General features: G+C 46.2%; 1 protein-coding gene across 1 annotated transcript in view; it reads left to right on the top strand.

Moving 5' to 3' along the window:
- The window catches only part of UROC1 (urocanate hydratase 1), a 77488-nt gene that overhangs the window by 20773 nt on the left and 33337 nt on the right, over window positions 1–23378 (top strand). The window contains exons 7-15 of the mRNA XM_068253073.1: window positions 2841–2907; window positions 3496–3639; window positions 4559–4647; window positions 6710–6776; window positions 8914–9089; window positions 9187–9284; window positions 13938–14004; window positions 17033–17151; window positions 21995–22065. Of these exons, the coding sequence (XP_068109174.1) occupies window positions 2841–2907; window positions 3496–3639; window positions 4559–4647; window positions 6710–6776; window positions 8914–9089; window positions 9187–9284; window positions 13938–14004; window positions 17033–17151; window positions 21995–22065 (898 nt within the window). The remainder of the gene's footprint in view (window positions 1–2840; window positions 2908–3495; window positions 3640–4558; window positions 4648–6709; window positions 6777–8913; window positions 9090–9186; window positions 9285–13937; window positions 14005–17032; window positions 17152–21994; window positions 22066–23378) is intronic.

Consider the following 23378-nt stretch of genomic DNA (forward strand, 5'->3'; position numbering starts at 1 on the left):
AAGCCGCTTTGAAAAATGGCAGTTCAGAGCGGTTTTGCAGGTGTTTTTGTTACAGAAGCTGTTCAGTAACAGCTTTTCTGTAACAATATATGAAATCTACTACACCAAAAACGCTTCACAAAACCACAAAATGCTAGCTGAAACGCTACAGAAAAATAACAAAAAGCGTTTCAAAATCTGCTAGCGTTTTTTGGTGTGCACCAGGCCTCAGACAGGAAGTGACTACAGTGTGACCCTCAATAAGAAATTCCAACTTTAAAACCCTTTCCTAGCAGAAAATGGCTTTTGGGAGCAGGAAAGAGAAAGTGTCAATAGTTAATAGATTTTTAGCTCTAGCATACTTTAATGAATGTGTCATTGAGCAAAAACAATAAAACAGTTAAAACTTAACAAGTAGATTTAAACAGAAAATAACACTGTGGAATATCTTGAGTCATTTTTAGGAGAAGGAAGATGGGATACAATTGTTTGTTTCATTAGTTTATTTTCGCTTTGGGTGTCCTTTTAAAGTCCGCGCCCATTCGCTGCGAACAGCTGGTTTGCGAATTTTTTAGGAAATGTGCTTTGGGAAATTGTAGGTTTGCGACAATCCCCTCTGTGGTTTCCGGGGATTGCTTCCTGTTGAGGCAGGGCTAATGGCCGCAGCCCCGCCTCTCAGCGCGTCTATCAAAAATCGCCGCCTCTCCCCGCCCCTCTGTCTTCCTTCACTGGGAGAGGCGGAGATCCGCCGCTGATAGACGCGCATGGAGGCAGAGCTGCAGCCATTAGCTCTGCCTCCGGGAAGAGCAAAATCTACGACCAAGTTGGTCGTGGATTTTGCAGGAGGGGATTTGGGGGGTAAAGACCCCTCGTTCTGCCGCGGGATAGCGGCGTTTTTAGCTAGGGCAAACATGCCCATGTAAAATATAAGGTAAAAATTGAGTTTTAATCTCGCTTCAGAGTCTCTCTTTAAAAAATGTATTTTTCAGTTTTCGGCCATTTATAGTTTTAAAATAATATAGGCTACCATAATTAGCCTCCATATTTTTTGTCCCTATTTTCCCAGTTATTACACAATTTAAATTATGTCCCTATCCTAATGTATGGCGCCAATATTTTATTTGGAAATTAAGGTGCATTTTTTTTCTCAGTTTTGCGTCCATTACTATTTACAAGCCCATCCATTTAAAAAATACTAGTATACCCTCTTGACATGCATATTATAGTTCAGACCCGAAGGTAACTTTTGATCTAAATAATAATAAAAAATTGGGGGTAATTTTGGAAGAGTGTGGGGAGTCAGCAGTTAATTTAAAAATGTGTTGGTCTGTTTTGTAAAATGTATAGAAGTATACTTTTAGGGCTCGTTTCCACTGTTGCGGTGCGGAATCGCCTGGATTCCGCCGTGGACGAAATCGCATGCGGATGAGTTTCCGCATGCGGATTTCCCCCCGATTTTGCATGCGATTTCGCATGGCAAGGAGCCAGGCAAATTTAACCATGTCACTGCCTGTGTAAAGCTCCATAGCTTTACATGGGAAATCCGCATGACAAAGCCGCATGCAATTTCCCTATTAAATGCATTGCGGGCGATTCGCCCGCATTCCTGCCGCACGCGAAATCTGACGGCTCTGCCGTGCAGATTTCCCCCGCACGCCAAAACGCACCCGCACGACGCACAAGTGGAAACCATCCCATCCACTTGTATTGACTATGCGAATCCGCATGCGGTGCCTGCATGCGGATTCGCTATAGTGGAAATGAGCCCTTACTATTTGACCACAAGATGTCCCCAGTCATTAGCTTCCTGCGCATACTTTTAGTATGCGAAACAGGAAGAAATATAAGTGTTTACAAATGACCGTAGGCATCTCACTGATGCCGAGATCATTGACACAGAGAACAATCAATGGCAACTGTTGTCCATTCATTGAACTGCGGCAGCGGGTTTTGTCCTGGACGTAGCTTCTACGTCCAGCATGCATTTTTTTTTGGGGGGGGGGGGCGTAGGAGTTGCATCCTTGAAGCAAAACTGGTTATTTTATATTGCATTTCTGCATTTCCAATAAAACAATAAAGCCAGGTTCACATTACGACGCATCCGCCTGTAATGCTTGCATCCTTCTCCGTTAGCGGAGCGGGAACGCAAGGTCCCGACATGTCGGGAACATCCGCTCCAATGAGCGGAACGTATCAATGTGAACTTTCCCATAGGGAAAGCATTGCTGTGGCTGCTGCGTTCCACTCATTGGAGCGGAACGTAGGCTGAAAACAGCCCAATGGGAACTGAGCCTTAAGGTCATTTCCCTCAGCTACATATCTGCTCTAAGCACTGTAGAAAGAATCCTGGCCTTTCGCTACCAGAAGTATTGTATTGTTTCAGCTAGACTAGCGTGTGTGTGTGTGTTTTTTTTTTTTTTTGTTTTGTTTTGTTTTGTTTTTTTTGTTTGTTTGTTTTTCCAGGTATAGAATAGTCAGTGCAGGTCCTCTGTCCTTCTACAGAGGTGGTGGCAGCCTGGTAAGTGAAGTATTGTGTAGTAAAGTGTTTGTTTCCCCACACGCTCCCTCCTAGCCTGTCTGCTGCCCAACTCCAGCAGTTTCAGCACACCAATTGCATCCACAAGGTTGGATGGTCTGTGGGTTGAAATAGATTGGAAGGCATTGAGCAGTGCGGCCCCTAATGGGCCTGTGACAGTGGGCACCTGACCTTTTTGAAGCAACTGTATTATCAACTTGTCTTGTGCTATTTGTTGGAGGGGGAAGGGCGTTGCAAGTAAAAATAGTTGCAGCCAAGTGGTGATTGGACAAGATCTTCCAGCCTGCCAGGAGACATTAGTGTTTCGGATTTCCTCTCTTCACAGGTATGGACAAATGACTGCAGGTAGCTACTGCTACATTGGACCACAGGGCATTGTACATGGTACCGTGGTAAGTAATGAGATGTATACAATATTTAGAACTGGTATGAGGATTAAAGGTTGGAAGAAGTCACAAGTAGGAGCCTGACGAGGGCCAAACTGCATGCGAGGCTAGATCTCAGCTTTTCCAAAATGGGTCTTGTGGAGTGGTCCTGGTATTCAGTGGTTAGTAGTACCTACTAAAATTGATCTAAGGAAAGCCATCTTTAAAAGCATGACCAGTAAATGGGCAATTAAACGGTGCGTGTCTTGTTCCCACAGAACAGCTTCAGTAGCACACAAATTGCTCACAAAAGTCACAAAGGATTGAGTGATGTGCACCCTGGAAAAAAAACAAAGAGAGCCCAGGAGCGCAGTATGTCTGTCACTTAGTTTGTTTAGAGAAAAAGGGTGTTTGAAAATATACTCACGAGAGGTTTGCGTGAGGGGCAACCAACCACATGACGCAGGTGGAGAACACAAGCCTGTCTCCACTCTGGGACCTCCAGGAATGGCTGTATGCATGGTGGTCACACTATCAGAAAAGAAGAAACGTGGTACTTAAAGGTTACCTTTAAAGTTTGTCTGGTTTTAGCTGAGTTTAGCTTGTGTCTTGCAGCTGACAGTGCTGAATGCTGGACGTCGTTACCTTGGCTTGGAGGACCTGACTGGGAAGGTGTTTGTCACTTCTGGACTTGGAGGGATGAGCGGTGCCCAGGCCAAAGCTGCTGTAATCGTGGGCTGTATAGCAGTCATTGCTGAGGTAATAAGAAGCCACCTTCAGTGTCTCTAGTGTACTCGGAACTTGTATGTGAGGAAAGGAAGGGGGGGGGAAACGTGTGTGTTTTTATTGTATTTGTCCCTCCTCCCCCAGGGCTTGTCCAGTGCTCAGTTGGGTTGCAGAATAATTCAGCATGTGAACTCACTGCCCATACAATTCTATGGGCCTGTTCAGAGTAATGCAACCTGCACTGATGCGCTGCATGCAGGCTTTGTATTGAAGCCTATGTTCAGTATCCCTTGCAGTTCGCACACATTAAGTATGTTATGCAACTGACCACTGTGAACTTTGCTTCAATGTTTGACTCCTCACATGCTGCTCATACACATGTGCCCAGTGCTTTGGCAAAAGGGATTGCCCTGCAGGGCTGCTGCACATTTATTTTGTAGCTGATGCAGCACTGATCACGCTCCCATGGCCAGTAATTCTCTGCTCATGCACACTCGTGCGCATGAGTCGACTCGTGCGCATGTGCAGAGCGTTCCTGGCCAAGGAAGCTCGGTCAATGACTGGGAGTGGCGGGGAGGAGGACTGCTCGCTGTATATGCCTGCTTCCCCATTCTTCGTCTAAAGCCCCATCTACACGATACGATTCTTTATACGATTCGATTACGATTTATTTACGATCCGATTAAATCCAACATGTCTGATCGGGATTCAAATCGATTTGCCATTGTTTTGCAATGGCGAATCGAATCCCGATCGGACATGTTGGATTTAATCGGATCGTAAATCAAATCCTATCATGTAGATTGGGCTTTATTCACCTCCGATATCCTTTAAGATCTCAGGTTTTGCCTTGCTATACTAACTATACTAACACCAGCTTCTTGGGCACCAGCTGTACTCACAGAGCACTGCTTATGTAAGTGACTTATATGGTTTTCATTGTCGCTATTAGGTGGATGAAAATGCTCTGGTGAAGCGGCACAAGCAGGGATGGCTGATGGAGGTTTCTAAGTCGCTGGATGCATGTGTACTAAGGATCAGGTGAGCAGCACATCTGGGATAGTTCACAATTACTGCATGGTGGCAGCCTCCTAATTATCACAGCTAAGTCTGCTACACATATTCAGCTTTGCATAACCAATCACTGACCCATTTTACCGTTTCTATGTAGTATGAGAGCTTACCTACACACTCTGTTCATCGAACTGAAGTCAAAATATGTTGAACCTCCATCAGAGCCGCATTAAGACTAAATGGGGCCCTAACAGGGCCGGGCCGAGGCATAGGCTAGAGAGACTCCAGCCTCAGGGCGCAGTGTAGGAGGGGGCGCACAATTCATTCAGCTGTCATTCCTAATTGTGTATGAAGCAGAAAGAAATGAGAAAAGGGGATACATAGCAGTGACTGCAAGCCAGATAACTAGATATTAAGGTGTTGGGGAGGTTGTGGGCCCTGTGGCCCTCTTAGTCTAATAGCAATCAGTGTGTGACAGCTGGAGGGGCGCACTTTGGTGTCTCAGCCTTGGGTGCTGGAGGACCTTGTCCCTGCTCTGGGCCCTAAGCTGACTTACAGGTTGCCCCCTCCCCGACATGCAGCCAACCAAGGAGCAAACATCTTACCTACTATCAGCTGCTCCCTGGCTGGAGCCCCTCCGTGCTGCAACTCCTCTCTGGACTCTCCTGACTCTGTAGCAGCACGTCATCCAGCACAGACGAGCGAGCAAGCAGCGGCCGTTGCTATGGTGATGGGGCCACATGCAAGCCTCGCTCTCTCCAGCCCAGTCTGTGCAGTCAGACGTAGACTGATGTCAGCGTGCGCAACGCGGCTGACGTGATGCACGCTGACTGCACAGGCTGGGCTGGAGTGACCAGAGCTGGCATGCGGCCCCATCACCATAGCAACGGCCGCTGCTTGCTCGCTCTCGTTCATCTGGGCTGGATCACATGCTGATGCAGAGTCAACAGAGTGCAGAGAGGAGTTGTGGCATGGAGCGGCTGATAGAATGTAAGATGCTGGCTCTTCGGTTGGCTGATGGGGCCCTTAGACTCTTAATGGGGCCACAAGCTAATGCTTCATTTGCTTGGTCGGTAATCCGGCCCTGAACCTCATACAATATGGAGGTGGTAAAATCTGCCAATCAAAATTTAAGTTGTGTTCCAGGCTTTAGGGATGATCAGTGTGATGCTAAAAACGCTGAGTTGTTTGGCCCATATCTAAGATGAATGAATTTGCATCAACTTGGAATTTTTTTAGGATCTGACTGACCATCCTTGATCACAATACTGTATATCTGTAGGTGTGAATGGATGGTTGCAGTTGCTATGACCCAATGAAGCAAGTTGGGCATGTGTGTAAGCAGAAAATGTAAGCACCTGCGGCTAATGGACAATTTAGGCGCTAATGCAAATGTTGGCGCCAAAAGCAGAAATTTGGGGACCTGACAAATAGCAGGTTGGGCCCATCCAGCCAAATTTTTTTTTTCATTTTTGAGAGGTTATCATTTGTGACATGTATCTTTTGTATTTGTTTATTTGCAGTGAGGGTAGGGACATGGCGGCGGGGGGGACAAGTTAGGGTTAGCACAGGAAGGGGGTGTCTTGGGGTTAGGCGTCGGGAGGGGGGTCTTGGGGGTTAGGTGTCGGGAGGGGGGTCTTGGGGTTAGGCGTCGGGAGGGGGGTCTTGGGGGTTAGGCGTCGGGAGGGGGGTCTTGGGGTTAGGCGTCGGGAGGGGGGTCTTGGGGTTAGGCGTCAGGAAGGGGGTTGGTTAGGGTTTAAAGCATCAGAGGGGGGAGGGTTCTTTGTAAGTGTAGGGGATGGGTTTAGTTTAGCTGTAGTAAAATATCGGTTACCTTTACCAATGTTTTACTATTGTCATTACCACTGTAAATATTCTGTTTTGGCACCCAGTTCACAGCCGTATTTATCGGTTTAATTGTTAAGACTTCTAATGGCTTCACCCCACGCCCATTCCTCACGCTTCTATTTAGTGTGTGCGTGTTTGGGGAGGGTACTGATTGGGGAACACGTGCAGGAAAGTTCTGGTACTCATAGCAAAGCTCACAGGAAAGATTATGAGGATAACCACTATTTTTCTGTCTCTACAGAAAAGCACGAAAAGCTAAAGAAGCTCTGAGCCTGGGCTATCACGGGAACATCGTGGATCTCTGGCAAGTCCTGATCTGTGTAGCATGTAGAGGAACAGAGGGCTGGGAGTTTGGCACTGTTATGTTTTAACCCTCTGAACATGTGACAGAGGACTGGTTTGTGGGTGCCAGGCTGCCATCTGGAGCCCATTATGTAGTCATGTCACATGACGGCTGTCACAGCAGATAAAATTAAATTGTTAATCTCCTTGGTTGCTGGATGACTCAGCTTCTTAGTGATGACTGGTGTCACCTCTGAATATTTATGGTGTATTTGTGTTCCAGATTCTTATTGCCAAAATTATGAATTTCCTTGTTCAACCCAACCATGACCCCCCAGCAAAAAAAAAAAAAAAAAAATCTATAATACCAGGCTGGCAGTGTCCCATCATGGTCCCTTAGCTACTTGTTGCCGGCAGAGTTAGAATTCCTGCCCCAGCATAGGAACAATCACCAGGCGATTCAATCCCTACTCTTTGCTGAAAAAAAAAAACAGTTCGGGGCCAGCACTGCAGCTACAGTTCCTCCCTGCTGAGTGTGTAACAAAACATTCTCTTCTCACACTTCGATTGCCCTGCCTGTGGTTATTTTAAAACTTTTTTATAAAGGAACTGGAGAAGGGTTAAATGTTGCACACGACAGAGGAACAGGGTGGTGAGACAAAGACTCTGCTCAGCTGCAGTACTGGCAACAAAGAGTTTTTTTTTTTTTTGTTGTTGTTTTTTTTTTTATTAGAAAAGAGGCAAGTGCCATAAAGCAATCTGTGCACACAGGGAGAGACTGGCAGTTGGTACTCGCTGTCCTATGTGTATGGCAATGGATACAGTATATTTACTATATTCTAAATCTGTCCTGAAAGAGAAACAAATGAATAAGACAGGTGGCTTTGGTTTCCGAAGGACGGCTGTCCCTCTGGAAAAAGGACAGTTGAGAGCGAAGTCTCCACTAGTAACACCTAATGAGTAATTTCTGAACACATTAGGTGCCTCTGAGGAAGAGGGGAGACCCATGAAACAGCTGTTAGGCCGTCCCTTCATTTCTTTATGCTGTAACTGTTACTGTACCAGATGCATTAAAGTGTTTGGAGCAATTCACACTGGTGCCCACCTCCTCTTTTCTACAATGCAAAAAACTTATGGTTTTCCACACTGCCTTGTGGTCTCCTAGCTTGAAAGCCCACACTTTACCCAGTCTGAAAGAAATAGGATGTCCCGGGCCTGAACAAAACCCCAAGCATTCTGTCCTACGCAATGCAATCTTGGATTGGATGTTAGACGATGGTGATTCTCACAGTTCTGCCGTGATAGTTTTGACTTCCACTTTAAAACCATCCTCTCCTGATGGGGGTGGGACACGCTGTGGCACCAGCTGGGCCAGGTTATGATCTCCCAGCAGGGGGAGACTTCCATTGTGTGTGTTATATTTATAAAGCGCCAACATATTATGCGGCGCTGGACAATAAATAGGGATACATACAATGTAAACAAGGGGTGACAGAGGTGGCACATGGTTATACAACATTTGGGTATAAGTTACATGAGCATGTGATCTTACAGATACCCAGCAATTCAAGTCCAAATTAGTCCATGGGAAGGGCGTCATTGGTGTTAAGATCAAAAAGCGCACGGGGTGGGGGTGGGAGAGGAGACCATGCCGAATGCTTACTATCTAAAGGGTAACCCCCCGAAGGCCGCAGTCTTGACTGCCTGGTGCTATGAACCAGTAGTCTTTCTTCCAGGCTGAATTCCTTTATATGCCTGTCTGAGAATCCATTTTAGAAAGCTGGGTACACCATATGTCTCACACTCCCTAAAGGAATATGTGGAGGATACACAGGCCAGCTGCCAAAGTCCACCAAGCAGAGGAAAATCTATTCACCATGGCTTTGCACCAGGATCCCTGCCTCATTTGACAAATTCCATCAAGCATGGGGTTGGTGTTCTTGGAAGTAGGAAACAGGGTGCTTGCTGTAGATGACTAAAGATGGGTCTTGGGGAGATGGCTCCATTTCTCAGTTGTCTTTGGTGTACAATGGTTAGTGCCAGAACTCACAGCTTAAAATCTAATTTACTTTAACTATCTGGAAATCTTTATCAAATTCAGATACTCCTATATATTTTTTTCCTCTCTTAATTTGACCCCACTTCTGTTGGTCATGCAGGGAGCGGCTGGTAGAGGAGTATGAAAAGACAGGTGAGCTGCTGGTTGACCTGGGCTCTGACCAAACCTCTTGCCACAACCCATTCAATGGTGGGTATTATCCGGTACAGCTCAGCCTCCAGAAAGCCAATGAAATGCTCTGCAATAACCCTCTGGAATTCCACCATCTCGTCCAGGAGAGGTGAGGAGGTGCAATTGTATGTCTATTGTAGACAGAGCATGGATAGATCTGCTTTTTGTGCATGGCAGTCACTGGACATGTTCATTATCTCTTGCAGTTTATGTCGACACGTTGCAGCGATCAATAAACTCTCTGCTAAGGGCATGTTCTTCTGGGATTACGGAAATGCATTCCTACTGGAGGCTCAGAGAGCAGGTGATGTGAGATCTAAGGAAAGCAGGATTGGCTGATGACGGATGAGTGTGCTTTCTGGTTGTATGAGACTCTGTGTGTGTGTGTGTGTGTGTGTGTGTGTGTGTGTGTGTGCACTTTTTTTTTTTTTTTTTTTTTTTTTTTTGCTTCATGCCAGAGCATGAATGAGAGATGGGGGGAGGAGAGGATGGGAGTAGGCATGTGTGGTGAGCTGTCCTGATGCTCACCGCTTCCTCCGTTCTCCATTCTGCCCCCACCGCAGCCTAAATGCCCTCTGACACCCTCTTCTGGGCAGCCCGGTCGTGTATCACTGAGTCTGCGCTGGCCCGGCTGCGCGGCGCATGCTAAAGTAAGCACCCGTGGCTGGGAGCACATGCGCAGAGCACTCCCGGCCGCGGTTGGGTACTTTAGGACGTGTGCAGCTGGGCCAGCGCAGGCGCAGTGATGCCTGTCGGACCAGAAGAGGGTACTGGAGGGTGATTCCAGGTACAGGAGGGGGCAGAATGGAGTACAGGGGGAGCAGTGATCATTACTGTCCAGTTTCTCATATTCATTTGGGCTCTGGTATCCTTTAAAGAGGAACTTCACTGAGACGCTCGTAATGAATAGTGTGTGTTTGTTTGTGTGTGTGTGTTTTAATTTAAATAAATCATCTAGTGTTTGCCCCTTATAACATCTTTGAGTGAATCTGAGTTACATTATTAAATGTCACAGGTGGTGACATATGTACTGCTGGCAGGTGCATCACAGCAGGTTGGATGTTTTATGTGTTCCAAAGCCAGCAGAAACACCTGGTTTCCCAGAGTGCTCTAGGAGGAGAATTCTGCATAGCTAAACATTACTGGGTGGGTAAGGCTCCATGCCAATTTACAGGAAAATGATACAAGATAAATAACAGAGTAGCTATCCTGAAGAATTTACTACAGTCTGTCACTAAAGAATTCCTTTGTAACTCGGCCCACTACAGTCTCTGCATTGTATCCATACAGTCATTGCATTTACATTGAAAGTTAGGGGAAAATCTGTTTCAAATGAATTGCACTAACTGCTGTAACCCTGTAATTAATGTCTATCTTTTCATGTCATAAAGGCTATGTGGGAACTGACAAGACACATAATCTTTTATATCAAGCTTATCCCCAGGCAAACTCAAAGCGCCACTAGGGCATGCTCAGTAAGCAGTAGCAGTGTGAGGGTCTTGCCCAATGACTCTTTACTGAAGAAGAGCCAAGATTTGAACCCCGGTCTCCTGGGTCAGAGGCAGAGCCCTTAACCAGTACACTGTCCAGCCACTACAGAACTGTAGAGAAAACAATGTATTTTCTTGGATAATGGCCAATGGGGGTGGTAAATGAGGTGCATATTATAGTTGTTGCAGATTTTTATGCTAATGTGATACAATCAAATACAGCAACAGAAGATTTTGGTCTCTTTTTAGCCTGAAGAAACTTCCATAAAGGCATACAAAATTAGCATCTGCTTTGAATTATTTGCACATCGTTAACCATTCCTAATAAGCAGTTGGGCTCTGGGCGTGACTTGCTAAAGATGGGCAATCAGTAGCAATGCAAAAGGAAAATCCATGCCACTTATATTAGAAGGGTGGTTGGAAGTGTTCTCACCAGTTTACACGTAGGTCACACGTAGGCCTTGTTCACATTGCATTCAGCTTACGTGTCCGTCCGCGGTGGGCTTATTTTGAGACTTTATTTATTCATTTTTTTTATTTTTTATTTTTTTTTTTGTGGTTAGCGGTTTCCGACACGTTTTTTTTCCCAAGCGTTTTGGTAATTCACTCCCTGACGCAAGTCAGGAAGTGACCTCTTTGATCCAAAAAAAACAAATACAATGTATTTATTCTTGAACGCAATCGCTCTACAAAGCAGTTTGAGCGTTTTTGCGTTTTTTTTCCTATACCTTCTATTGAGGAGGACAAATTGCTCAAGCGCCGCTTATCTAAATGGATTGGAAACGAACCGCTTAGATATGAACTATCTCATAGAGAAACATTGTGTAAGTGCTTTCAGGATGATTTTGAATAAATCGCCTGTGCTTTAAAAAAAATAACAAACGCCTGAAATGTGAACAAGCCCTGAGGCCTGGTTCATACTTGCAATTAAGTGGCAAACTGATCCGTGAAAATGGATCTGATTACCAGTTGATTGGATCCGTTGCCACTCAGCTGCTTCTGTTCTGTTCAAACCCCCCCCCCCCCCTTTCCCCCCCCCATCCCCAAAGTTTGATTTTCCTGCTTCGAACAGTCCATTTCTTCACTAGTGTGCAGAAACCTTCCATTTTCTCATTGCCTCAGCAGGAAAGTTGTGGGTTAACATTGGATCCATTCGCATCCGTTCCAATCTGGGAATAGACAGGGGTTTTTTTTTTTTTTGGGGGGTTTTTTTTTTTTGGGGGGTTTTTTTTTTTTTTTGTTAATGTGAACCGGGCCTTATTATAGAACTACTGTGTCCTGATCTGAACTGCATCAAACACCAAGATCACCAGTCAGGCCTTGTTCACATTATTATTATTATTATTATTATTATTATTATTATTATTATTATTATTTATTGTATTTATAAAGCGCCAACATATTGCGCAGCGCTGAACATTAATTTAGGTTACAGACAATATTTAGGGGTGACATACAGCAATATGACAATACAGGAATACAAGAAAACCAGATCACACACCATAGTATGAGTACAAGGTAATGCTTAGTCAGTCACTGGATGGAGCATGGAGATTAGGCAGGTTAGGTTCACTCAGATGCATAGCATGGGTTCACAGTAATGGAGGTGCAAGATCAGGTAGGACACAAAAGGAGGAGGACCCTGCCCAAAGGCTTACAATCTAGAGGGAGAGGTAAGGACACGAATGGTAGGGGACCAGAGTTCAGCTGTAGGTTTAGAGCACTTGTGAGGGGTGGTAGGCCAGAGTGAAAAGGTGAGTTTTGAGGGCTTTCTTGAAGATGTTGAAGGAGGGGGCTGCCCTAATGGGTGGAGGTAGGGAGTTCCATAGTGTTGGAGCAGCTCTTGAGAAGTCCTGGAGGCGTGCATGGGACTGGGTGATTCGGGGGGCGGTTAGGCGAAGTTCATTGGAAGAGCGGAGTGAGCGGCTATGTGTGTACCTCTGAGTAAGATCGGAAATGTAGGTTGGACAGGTTTTGTGGACAGATTTGTAGGTCAGACACAGTATCTTGAATCTGATTCTGGACTGGATAGGAAGCCAGTGGAGGGATTCTAGGAGCGGATCCGCCGTGGTGGAGCGATGGGAGCAGTGGATAATTCTGGCTGCCGCATTCATGATGGACTGCAGTGGGGCTGTTCGGGTCATAGGGAGACCAGACAGCAGGGCATTGCAGTAGTCAAGGCGGGAAATTATGAGGGCATGGATGAGGAGTTTGGTGGTGGCAGAGGTCAGGAAAGGGCGAATCTTACAGATGTTACGAAGGTGGAAGTTGCAGGACTTAGTGAGGTTTTGGATGTGGGAAGTGAAGGAGAGTGCGGAGTCCAGGGTGACACCCAGACAGCGGGCTTGAGAGGTAGGGCGAATGGTAGTGTGGTTAACAGTGACATGCACATCTGGGAGGTTCGTGGATGGCCGGGGTGGGAAGATCATAAATTCAGTTTTGTCTAGATTTAGTTTCAGGAACCTAGCGGACATCCAGGAGGAGATGGCTGATAGGCAGGAGGAGACCTTGTCCATGGTAGTGGTGGATATGTCAGGGATATTATCAGTGTTTTTATAAAATTTTAAGCGCTTGTGCAATGATTCTCTATGAGAGAGTTCATATCAGAGCGGCTTGTTTGCGATTCGCTTTAAAAAAGCGGTGCTTGAGCCATTTTTGAGGTGATTTTGCCTCAATGTTAGGTATAGAAAAAAAGCAAAACGCTCACAAAATCTCTTTGGCAAGCAATTGCGTGAGCATTTAAAAAGCGATTTTCTGAGCGTTTAGGGGAATCGCTAGCGGCTTGAATCGCTCCCTTAACGCTCAGCTAATGTTAATGGATGGGCCAAATTCCACTGGAATGATTTGCAATTACCAAAACGCAGGGTATGCAGCATTTTTAGCGTTAGCGTTTCTGCAATGTAAAGTATATAAACACTGGCATAATCGCTCATCAAAACCTACACAGAGTGATTTTGCTAGCGTTTTGAAGTGCACACTGTAAAAAAATTTAAATTGAAAGGACCAATCAGAATGTAAAACGCTACACAATCGCTGGCAAAAACATTACCTTTTTTCTAAACTCACTACCAAAAATGTTCATGAAATCGCTTAAACGCTAGAGATTGCGATTAGCGATAGCATTTTGTAGTGTAGTGGGTATCAGGTCTTTATGAGGGGAAACACTGCTTTTATCACCATGCATGTTATACTAAAACTATATTGCCATCCAATTAAAAATTACCATCCAATTAAAAATTGCCAGAGGTGGAAGTAGTTTACATTATGATATTAAAATGTTTTTTTTTTTCTGGTTTTTGTTTACAGCAGTTCTAAATCTAAAATCTAATTACCCCCACCACCTCCCCGACCCTTTTAAAAAGCATTACATTGGTTTAGGGGCACTGCTATGCCTACATCATGCATTTTTATAAGCTTTCCAAAACATGGGGCCCCGACTTTATTCATGCATTGTCTTTCTTTCACAGGTGCTGATGTGACGCAGAGGGGAAGTACAGAGTTCAGATACCCGTCATATGTGCAGCATATCATGGGGTGAGTACGCTTGTTACATGTTACGCTTGTTACATGTACCAAACTTGGGCCTCCCCTTTTTCACTGGAGATTGAACTGTGCGCTTCTCAGACAATTCAGCCTCCTGGCAGCTGGCCACAAGCGGCATGCTTCTGTATTTACATGCAGCCACATGATGGCATTCAGTAAGGGCTTGTTCATACCTAGGGCTTTTTGCGAGCTGGCAACTTTTAAAGGCTCCCCAAAATCGCTTCTGCAATGATTCATAGTTCATATCGGCGCATTGCGTCAGCTTACTGCTCAGCAAAGAGCAGCATGTACCATTTTCGGAGCGACTTTGCTACAATGGAAGGTGTAAGCGCGAAACGCTCACAAATCGCTTTATCCGGCACTTGCGTTGGAAATTAATGCAATGTATTTATTATTAAAAGCACCGAGTGGAAGAGTTCACTTCTTGACTGGCGTCAGGAAGTGAAAAAAACTGAATCGCTCTGCATATCGCTTTGTACAAAATCATGCGCGGTGGGAGGGGGAAAACGCACACAAAAAAACAAAAGTCGCTAGTGTCAGCTATTTCAATTTTAGATGTGCACAAAGCCTAACACTGTCACGTTTTGGCATGTGGTGGCATTAGCTGGTGGCCAGAAACAGGTTTTTTATTTTTGGATCCGAGAAACTTTTACTCATTGCATAATTGTGTTCCTTTCATATAGTTTATAGGGCATTCCTCAAGCCAAATACATTTTTTTTGTTTTAATACTCTATAAACTAAACAAGCCTCACCCATAGCTCCCTTTGTGCCTTGGCACTGTAGCAAGGGCTTATGGGAGCTTAGTCTGGGCAGGAGGAGGTTACTAGCCATTGCTTTCAGAAGCAGAGGGGAGGAGGAGAGGGGACTAAATTTACACACAGGCAAGCTGATAGCATCTCCAGCCCTCAGCATGTGACAAACAGAACATGGCTGCCCTCGTATCACAGGAATAAATAATCATAAACGTTTGAAGCTAGATGTGCTGTGTAAACTATCTAAACTTTAGATAAGATATATAGACCAGTTGCTTGTTATAGATAGTTAGTTAGTTTTTCATCTCTGACCCGCTTTAATGTCTAAAGACAAATGCGCTCATATGCAACTTCAAGAGGGGGAAGGGGGGACTGCCTGTGCCTGGCAAGTGAAGATAAGTAGCTGACAGGCAGGCAGTGAATTCCCCACCTTCAGCTGCACGTGAAAGAGGCCCCGCCATGGGGCTCTTTGGATGTCTTCAGGAGCAGAGTCCTCCCGAAGACAGGCGGCTCTGTACTGCGCTCATGAGAGTGCAAGAGAGGGCGCTTGCACGTGCGCAGTATGAAGCGGCCAGTCTTCGGGAGTGGGGTGCTCCCGAAGACTTCCGAAGCCTCCCTTCAGCAGCAGAGAGAGCAATATTTGACCAAATTGGTCGAACGCTGCAACAGGGGATCCAGCGCTGGAATGGGGACCAAGAGAGGAGTTTTTTTTTTTTTTTTTTTTTTTTTTTTTTTTATTTATTTTTTTATAAATTGATAAAAATCCAACACTACCGATCTTCTGTTCTTGACTAAAAACTGGAAACTTGATCAGATTTTTCAAACAGAAGGACAAAAGAGCTTTAAATTTTTCTGTACAACCGGTCGTTTTAAAAAAAAAAAAAAAATGGTTCCTTCATTTTATTGTATGGTGTATGTGGCCACCTTTTTAAGGACAGCTGTAGTAAGAATATGGAGACTGCCGTATTTCCTTTTTAAAAAAAAAAAAAAATACCAGTTGCCTGGCAGCCCTGTTCTATTTGGCTGCAGTGGTGTCTGCACAACACCAGAAACAAGCATGCAGCTAATCTTGTCAGATCTGACAATAAAACTGATCTGCTGCATGCTTGGCCTATGGCTAAAAGTATTAGAGGCAGAGGATCAGCAGGACAGCCAGGCAACTGGTACTGTTTAAATGGAAATAAATATGGCAACTTCCATTCATTCAATTCACTTTATTGTCATTGTGTAACACAACGAAATTACTTTTCATGACAACCCCACGGTGCATATAGGGAACATAGTGATAGTAACAAGGAAGAGAAGAAATTATACAAGTATTCCATATCCCTCTCATTACAGTTTGTCCTTTAAGACAGGTGTGGGGGGATCTACTTACCTGGGGCTTCCTTCAGCCCCTGGCAGCCTATTTTTCCCTTGTCGCAGCTCTGGTGTCCTGGAATCCCCTCCGTTGCAGATGCTGACCTTCTCAGGTCGGCATCTACTGTGCCACGCCGCTCGCAATCGTGATTACGTGGCCTGGAGTGTTCTGCGTAGAACACTCCAGGCCACAAGAGCTTGATTGCGGGTGGTGCCGTCACGCGGTCCCGCAGGCTCAGAAGATGCCGACCTCGTCAAGTCTGCAATGGAGGGGATCCCGGGACACCAGAGCTGAGACGAGGGACAGATAGGCTGCCAGGGGCTGAAGCAGGGGTGTAACTAGAAATCACTGGGCCCCCTGCAAAACTTTGGATGGGGGCCCCCCCTTCGAACCAATGTTATTCAATTTGGCTAGTGCACACATCTTTGTCTTCAAAACTTTGTATGATTCCTTATCAGTGGCTGAGCAGATGCAGTTATTAGAACAATTGTGCAAAGAGCAGGAAGTTTTTCTCTACTTGCCCTTAGTTGTCAGTCCCTTCAGGACGGGGTCTCCTGTGGCTTCTGGGCCCCCCTGTGACTGCATCTCTTGCAGGGACTATTGTTACGACCCTGGGTTGGAGGAAGCCCCAGGTAAGTAGATCCTGGTGTGGTTTTGTGTGTTTTTTTTTTTTTTATTTTTTTTTTTTTGTTTTTTTTTATTCTGACCAGTTCCTGCAATTGTCCAGTTTTGGATGTTGTGCAGAACACCATGAGTTAAATCTACATTGTGTTTCTGTATTTGCCAGCTAAATAGCAACAGCATCTCTCCCAGATGAAGGGAAAGGCTGAGTCTGTTGGCCAGGATTAATCTGTGAGGAATCCTAAACATCTGCTGATCATCTTGTGCCTTTTTTTGCTTTATCAGAGACATTTTCTCACTGGGTTTTGGGCCGTTCCGATGGGTGTGTACATCTGGTGATCCAACCGACCTCGCCACGACTGATGAGATTGCTTCCACGGTTCTCGAGGACATTGCACAAGGAGGTACAATCTATACATTATCCACACCCTCTTCCCCTTTGCAGACCACATTTGGAGAATATTCTCCATCTCTATCTCTCCTATTGTAATTGGCTTTAGACGTCAAATCCCAAAAGTCCCGATCAGAGGCAGCCTTTGGGGAGGGAAAGTAAGGCCATTGACTCGTAGTGAGTATATTCATGCCAGCTGCTCACTGAAACCCCCCCCCCCCCCCCCCTCAGGCTGACCGCGGCCGGGAGAGCTCTGTGCATGTCATGCGCAGAGTGCTTGCATTTGTGTGATCAAGGATGCGCACCGCTGGTTAGCGCCTGTACAATACCGCCGACCAGGTAGAGCCTCAGCCACTCTACCTGGTCGGTGGTATTGTACAGGCACTAACCCAGCATTTTTTTTTATTTTTTTTTTAAGGTGGAGGGGAATAACATAAGCTGGACACACCAGGACCGTCACAAGTGGTGTTACTGGGTGTGCTGAAACTAACGTAGCCCGTAGCCTTCCAGATCATGATGGCATCTCTCATCTTTACCAAACTGGTGTCTCAGTGGTATTCCCTATGTAGCCTGTACCAAATATTACATGTTTGCTAATACAGTTTTAAAGTGCCTTTTGAATTCTCTGAAAGCTTATGTATGCTGTATGAACAGGTTGCAAGTGAGACGTAAACCTCTTGTTCACTTTGCCGCAATTTACCATTCAGCCTCAGACCCTGAGGCCGGTTTGACTATAAATCAGCGTTAGCAATGCGGTGGCTCACTTATACCGCATCGCTCCACCAGAAACAGGCCTTCGGGGAATACCGCATTACTACATGGTATTCCCCATCTGGGATTGGGCCAAACAGGAAGTTACGTGCGCTTGCAGTCACTTCCTGCTTTGGGGTACGTGGAAGTCCATAAAAAGCTTTTTGTTTGGGGGGGGGGGGGAATTGCCCCACATCGCCATAGACTAACATGACTTCAGGGCAGAGGCGTCCCGGCCACCAGGCAAGGACAAACGGCGTCGGTGGCCTGGAGCGCCGGGTGGGGGAGGGGCGCTGCCTTTCCCTGCCAGACTGTTCAACCCCTGTGGTGAACTGGCCGCGGCGTCTAATACACACCGCGCCAGTTCATCCCCGCAGCTCACCGCCCCAGCCTGCATAGTTTTCCCGGCTGGCAGAGCAGGGCTACAGGAAGATGGCATCCGAAGCCTTGTACTGAAGACTATTTGTCTCCAGTACAGGCCTTTGGGCGCCATCTTCCTGTAGCCCTGCTCTGCCTGTCAGTGCGGGACTTTTGGAGGCTAGCTGCGCTGTGCAGGAAGATCGTTGGGGGAGCTGTGCCCAGGGAGAGGAGTCTTCTGCAGGCGAGTAAATGCTTTTCTTTTTACAGGTAATTATACATTTTCAGTCGCTGCCCGCATTAGGATAATTCCCTAGTGAACGCTGGCCAGATTACAATTATTTTACGGTGAAACATTGCTGCGTTACGATTATTTTCATCAGGGGGCACCACAGGGGGGGGGGGGCTGCCACACCGGGGGGGGGGGGGGGGGTGCATCACGCTTTCTTGCCTGGAGTGACAAAATGGCTATAGACGCCCCTGCTTCAGGGCTGATGCAGATCGCAACTCGATGCAGGAGCCGTGCAGTAATGTAGTTCTGGACCTGCGTCGGGAAAGTGGTGAAAATGTCGCTTCCATCGCACCGTAACTTTGCAGTATGAAAGTCTCTATAGATTTGTTTTCATTGCCACGCGGTGGGGTGCAGTAAAAATACTGCACCGCACCACCTCTGTGTGAAAGGGACCTCAGGGAATCCTAAAGGCATTCAGCACTACAGGCAACGTAACCTTTTGAATTTGTTGCTGAATTCAATTTAGATTGTATGTACAATCAGCAATCTCATGTAGAGATCAGGTTGCTGCCACCAATTCACATTTGAGCGTGCGAATACGCAAATCTAACTTAGCTAGTCCTGTAAGGAAAAGGGGTTATTTCAACAACCTTACTAGAGATGGCAAAATATGACTATCAATAACCGTTATGGTAACGTTCTCTTCAAAGAAGCGGTGGTGGACTCTTTGCAGAAATGTTAGAACAAGCACTTAGACTATTTTTTAATAATGTATTTTATAATAAAATGCAAAAACCAAATACAGCAAAATAACAAATCAATATAGGGTATAAAATAGGCCCCGTTTCCACTATCGCGAATCCGCATGCGTCTTGCGTATGCGTATTCGCATAGACAATATAAGTGAATGGGCCTGTTTCCACTTCTGCGTCTGCGGGAGCGTTTTATTGTGCAGAGAAAATCTGCACGGAACACCCTGCAGAATTCGCCTGCGTGTGGAATGCAGGCGAATCGCACACAATGTATTTCATAGGGAAATTGCATGCGTTTTCCCCATGCGTTTTTTGCCACGAATTCGCATGCGAATTCGCATAGGTACCAATGTAAATTCACACAGGCAGTGACATGGTTAAAATCGCATATACCCTCACCTATGCGAATTCGCACGCGAATTCGCGGCAAAAAACGCATGCGGAATCGCATCCGCATGCGATTTCATCAGCGGTGGAATCCAGGCGATTCCGCACTGCAATAGTGGAAACGAGCCCAAAATGTAAATGTGAAACCGAACTGGGAAATGTCGGAGTTGTTTGTCAAATCACTTTGTCCTTTGCAATGGCAAGTCCAAAACAGAAGATATAAAGTTCTGTGGGTAATAGTCCAATTATGGAAAGCCTAGATCCTTGATGGAATATGGATACGGGCAAAGGAAGGGATTCTCTGACATGTGTCCAGCAATTATACCCTCTCCGCTGGAGGTTGGAGATGGTAACCAGAGAGGATTCCCCCCACCCCTAGCAACCCGACCTCCGGCTGAGACCCGGACTACACACACCCCGCTCCCCGGAGGAGGAAAGATGGCACATACCGCAATAAAAACTTTCTGGCTCACCATTGAAAAGCACAGTAAATGTAAGTTACCGGTTTGAAGTGCAAAATTCTGGCGCAGTCATAGATGCTTACCGGCAGTGCGCTCTGCACCATAATTTCCCCCTGCACTTGGATAGCAGCCATGCACCAGAATGTTGCACCTCAAAACTGTAAATTACATTTACCACGTTTTTCAATGGTGCACCAGCAAGTTTCTATTGCGGTATGTGCCATTTTATTTATTCCTGCTCCGGGGTGTAGTCCAGGTTAGGCAATGGTGTTCCAGGTTTGCAATTCTTGAATTGGAAAGATATTTAAAAAATTTGTATGGTGTTTGTGTGGCCACCTTTTTAAGTTTTGCTACAAAACTTTTACTACAGTTTTTAACCACTTGAGGACCGCAGTGTTAACCCCCCCCCCCCCCCCCCCCCTAAAGACCAGTCCATCTTTCATTAAATTGGCCACTGCAGCTTTAAGGCCAAGCTGCAGGGCCACACAATACAGCACACAAGTGATTTCCCCCCCCCCCCCTTTTCTCCCCACCAACAGAGCTCTCTGTTGGTGGGGTCTGATTGCCCCCCAGATGTGTGTTTTTTTTTTTTTTTTTTTTTTTTTTTTTTTTTAATGCTGTTGTATATCCCTCTGCCAGCCAATACCTGTGATCAGCTGTTATAGGCTTCAGCCTATGACAGCCAATCACCTCTATGGCTCAGGAGGGGACAGCCGCGTCACATGGCTGTCCCCAGTACCGCGCTGCTGCAGATCGCAGCGCTGTACAATGTAATTAGAGGGCTATTACGCCGTTTAACAGTCTCCCGAGCGGCAGTAGCCGCTCAGACTGAAGGCAGAGCTCCGCTCCGCCCACCAAGCAAGAGATGTGCGCACACCCTGCACGTGATCTCCTGCAAAACAGAGCCCCAGGACTTTACACCAATCGGCGTTAGGCGGTCCTGGGGCTGCCGCCGCGGCCACGCCCCTTGGCTTGACACGGTCGGCTAGAGGTTAAAGGGGTTCTGTGGAGGGTAATAAAACCTGACACTTACCGTGTCAATCGGCCCCCAGCAGCTGTCATGTCCTCTTACGATCCTCCGTTCCCAGCCGCCGGTCCCGGTCTTCAAGGTTTTCTCGTACTGCGCGGTAAGCTCCCAGAGACGCAAGCGGGAGTGAGCAGTATTCGTCTAGTTAGACGAGTAATTAGACCAGGACCGGGGACATGACAGCTGCAGGGGGCCGATAGAAGCCCTAAGGTAAGTGTCAATTCTTTGTTTTTAATACCCTCCACAGAACCCTTCTTAAAGGAAAGGTTCAGGGAGGGTGGGTAAAAAATAAAAATCAATTTCCACTTACCTGGGGCTTCCTCCAGCCCGTGGCAGGCAGGAGGTGCCCTCGCCGCCGCTCCGCAGGCTCCCAGTGGTCTTCGGTGGCCGACCTGGCCAGGCCGGGCTCTTCTGCGCTCCAAGGCCCGGAACTTCTGCGTCCCACGCCGGCGCGCTGACGTCATCGGACGTCCTCCGGGCTCTACTGCGCATGCGCAGTAGTTCTGCGCCTGCGCAGTAGAGCCTGGAGGACGACCGATGACGTCAGCGCGCCGGCGTGGGACGCAGAAGTTCCGGGCCTTGGAGCGCAGAAGAACCCGACCTGGCAGCCGGCCTGGCCAGGTCGGGTCGGCCACCGGAGACCACCGGGAGCCTGCGGAGCGGCGGCGAGGGCACCTCCTGCCTGCCACGGGCTGGTGGAAGCCCCAGGTAAGTGGAAATTGATTTTTATTTTTTACCCACCCTCCCTGAACCTTCCCTTTAAGCTGTGGAAGCATTATTATTATTATTATTATTTTTATTATTTATTATTATTATTATTATTATTATTATTATTATTATTATTATTATTTACGGTATATGACCAGGATTTGATCTTCTTCTTTTCTCAGCCAGTGACTTGGTAAAGAAGCAGTACCAAGATAACATCCGATGGATTCGGGAGGCGGGCAAACATCAACTGGTACCTGCTTACATTTCTCCTAAACTTATTTTGTTTGTTTTTTGGTTTTTTTTGCTGTTTAATTTTAATTTGCAGCTTATATAGAAAATTTCTAAATCTTGCTCAAAGATATAAAGTTAGGTGACTACATGAAGACCTGAATCTATCTAGATCTATGATTCACACCGTGCTGAGACTTGTAGAACATTAAGCTGTGTTCCATATAAAATGAAGAAAAACTTCCCTTGAGCTTTCGTCAGGCATAAATCTTATGCTGGGAATACACAATGAGATTTCAGCAGATTTACTATCTGAACGATTTTCTGATTGTTTTTCTGATCGATTTACAATCACTTCTATAAGAAATCGATCATAAAAACAATCTAAAACAGATCGGACATGTCGGAAATTATCTATCTGCCAAAAAATCTGATGGTGTATTCCCAGGTTTAAAGGACAACTGAAGTGAGAAGATTATATGGAGGCTGTCATTTATTTCCTCTTAAAACAATACTAGTTGCCTGGCACTGGCAGCCCTGCTGATCTCTTTAGTTACAGTAGTGTCTGAATAACACCAGAAAAAAAGCATGCAGCTAATCTTTCCAGATCTGACAATGTCAAACGCCTGAACTGCTGCATGCTTGTTCAGGGTCTATGGCTAAAAGTATTAAAGGCAGAGGATCAGCTGGATAGCCAGGCAGCAGGTAGGGCTGGTGCACACGGAGCGGCTTTTTGGGCGTTTTCAGATCCGCTTGCGGCTGCGGATCTGCTTGGTCAATGTATCTCAATGGGGTGGTGCACACCAGAGCGGGAGGCATTTTGCAGAAACGAAAAATGCCTGGGTGAGGCATTTTTTTGGATTGTGGCTGCGTTTCTGCCTCAATGTTAAGTATAGGAAAAACGCAAACCGCTCTGAAAAACGGCACTTCAGAGCGGTTTGCCAGGCGGTTTTTGTTACAGTAGCTGTTCAGTAACAGCTTTACTGTAACAATACAGGAAATCTACTACACCAAAACCGCTAGACAAAACCGCAAAACGCTAGCTGAAACGCTACAGAAAAATAAGAAAAAGCGTTTCAAAATCTGCTAGCATTTTGCGGATCTGCTAGCGGTTTTTGGTGTGCACCGGGCCGTATTGCATAAAAGGAAATAAATATGGCATCCTCCATGTACCTCTCACTTCAGTTGTCCTTTTTTAAAGCAATCATGAAGTGAGCTAAAACAAAGAATAAGATAGTTGCCTTTGCAGTGGGAAGCTTCTGGACAGTCTGAGGTGTCCTTTACGGAAGCGGGAAAAAAGGGCGCAGGCCGCTAGTGGACAAAAAGGGCGCCGCC

Source organism: Hyperolius riggenbachi, chromosome 9 (assembly GCF_040937935.1).
Source record: "Hyperolius riggenbachi isolate aHypRig1 chromosome 9, aHypRig1.pri, whole genome shotgun sequence".
In the NCBI taxonomy this organism is placed as follows: Eukaryota; Metazoa; Chordata; class Amphibia; order Anura; family Hyperoliidae; genus Hyperolius; species Hyperolius riggenbachi.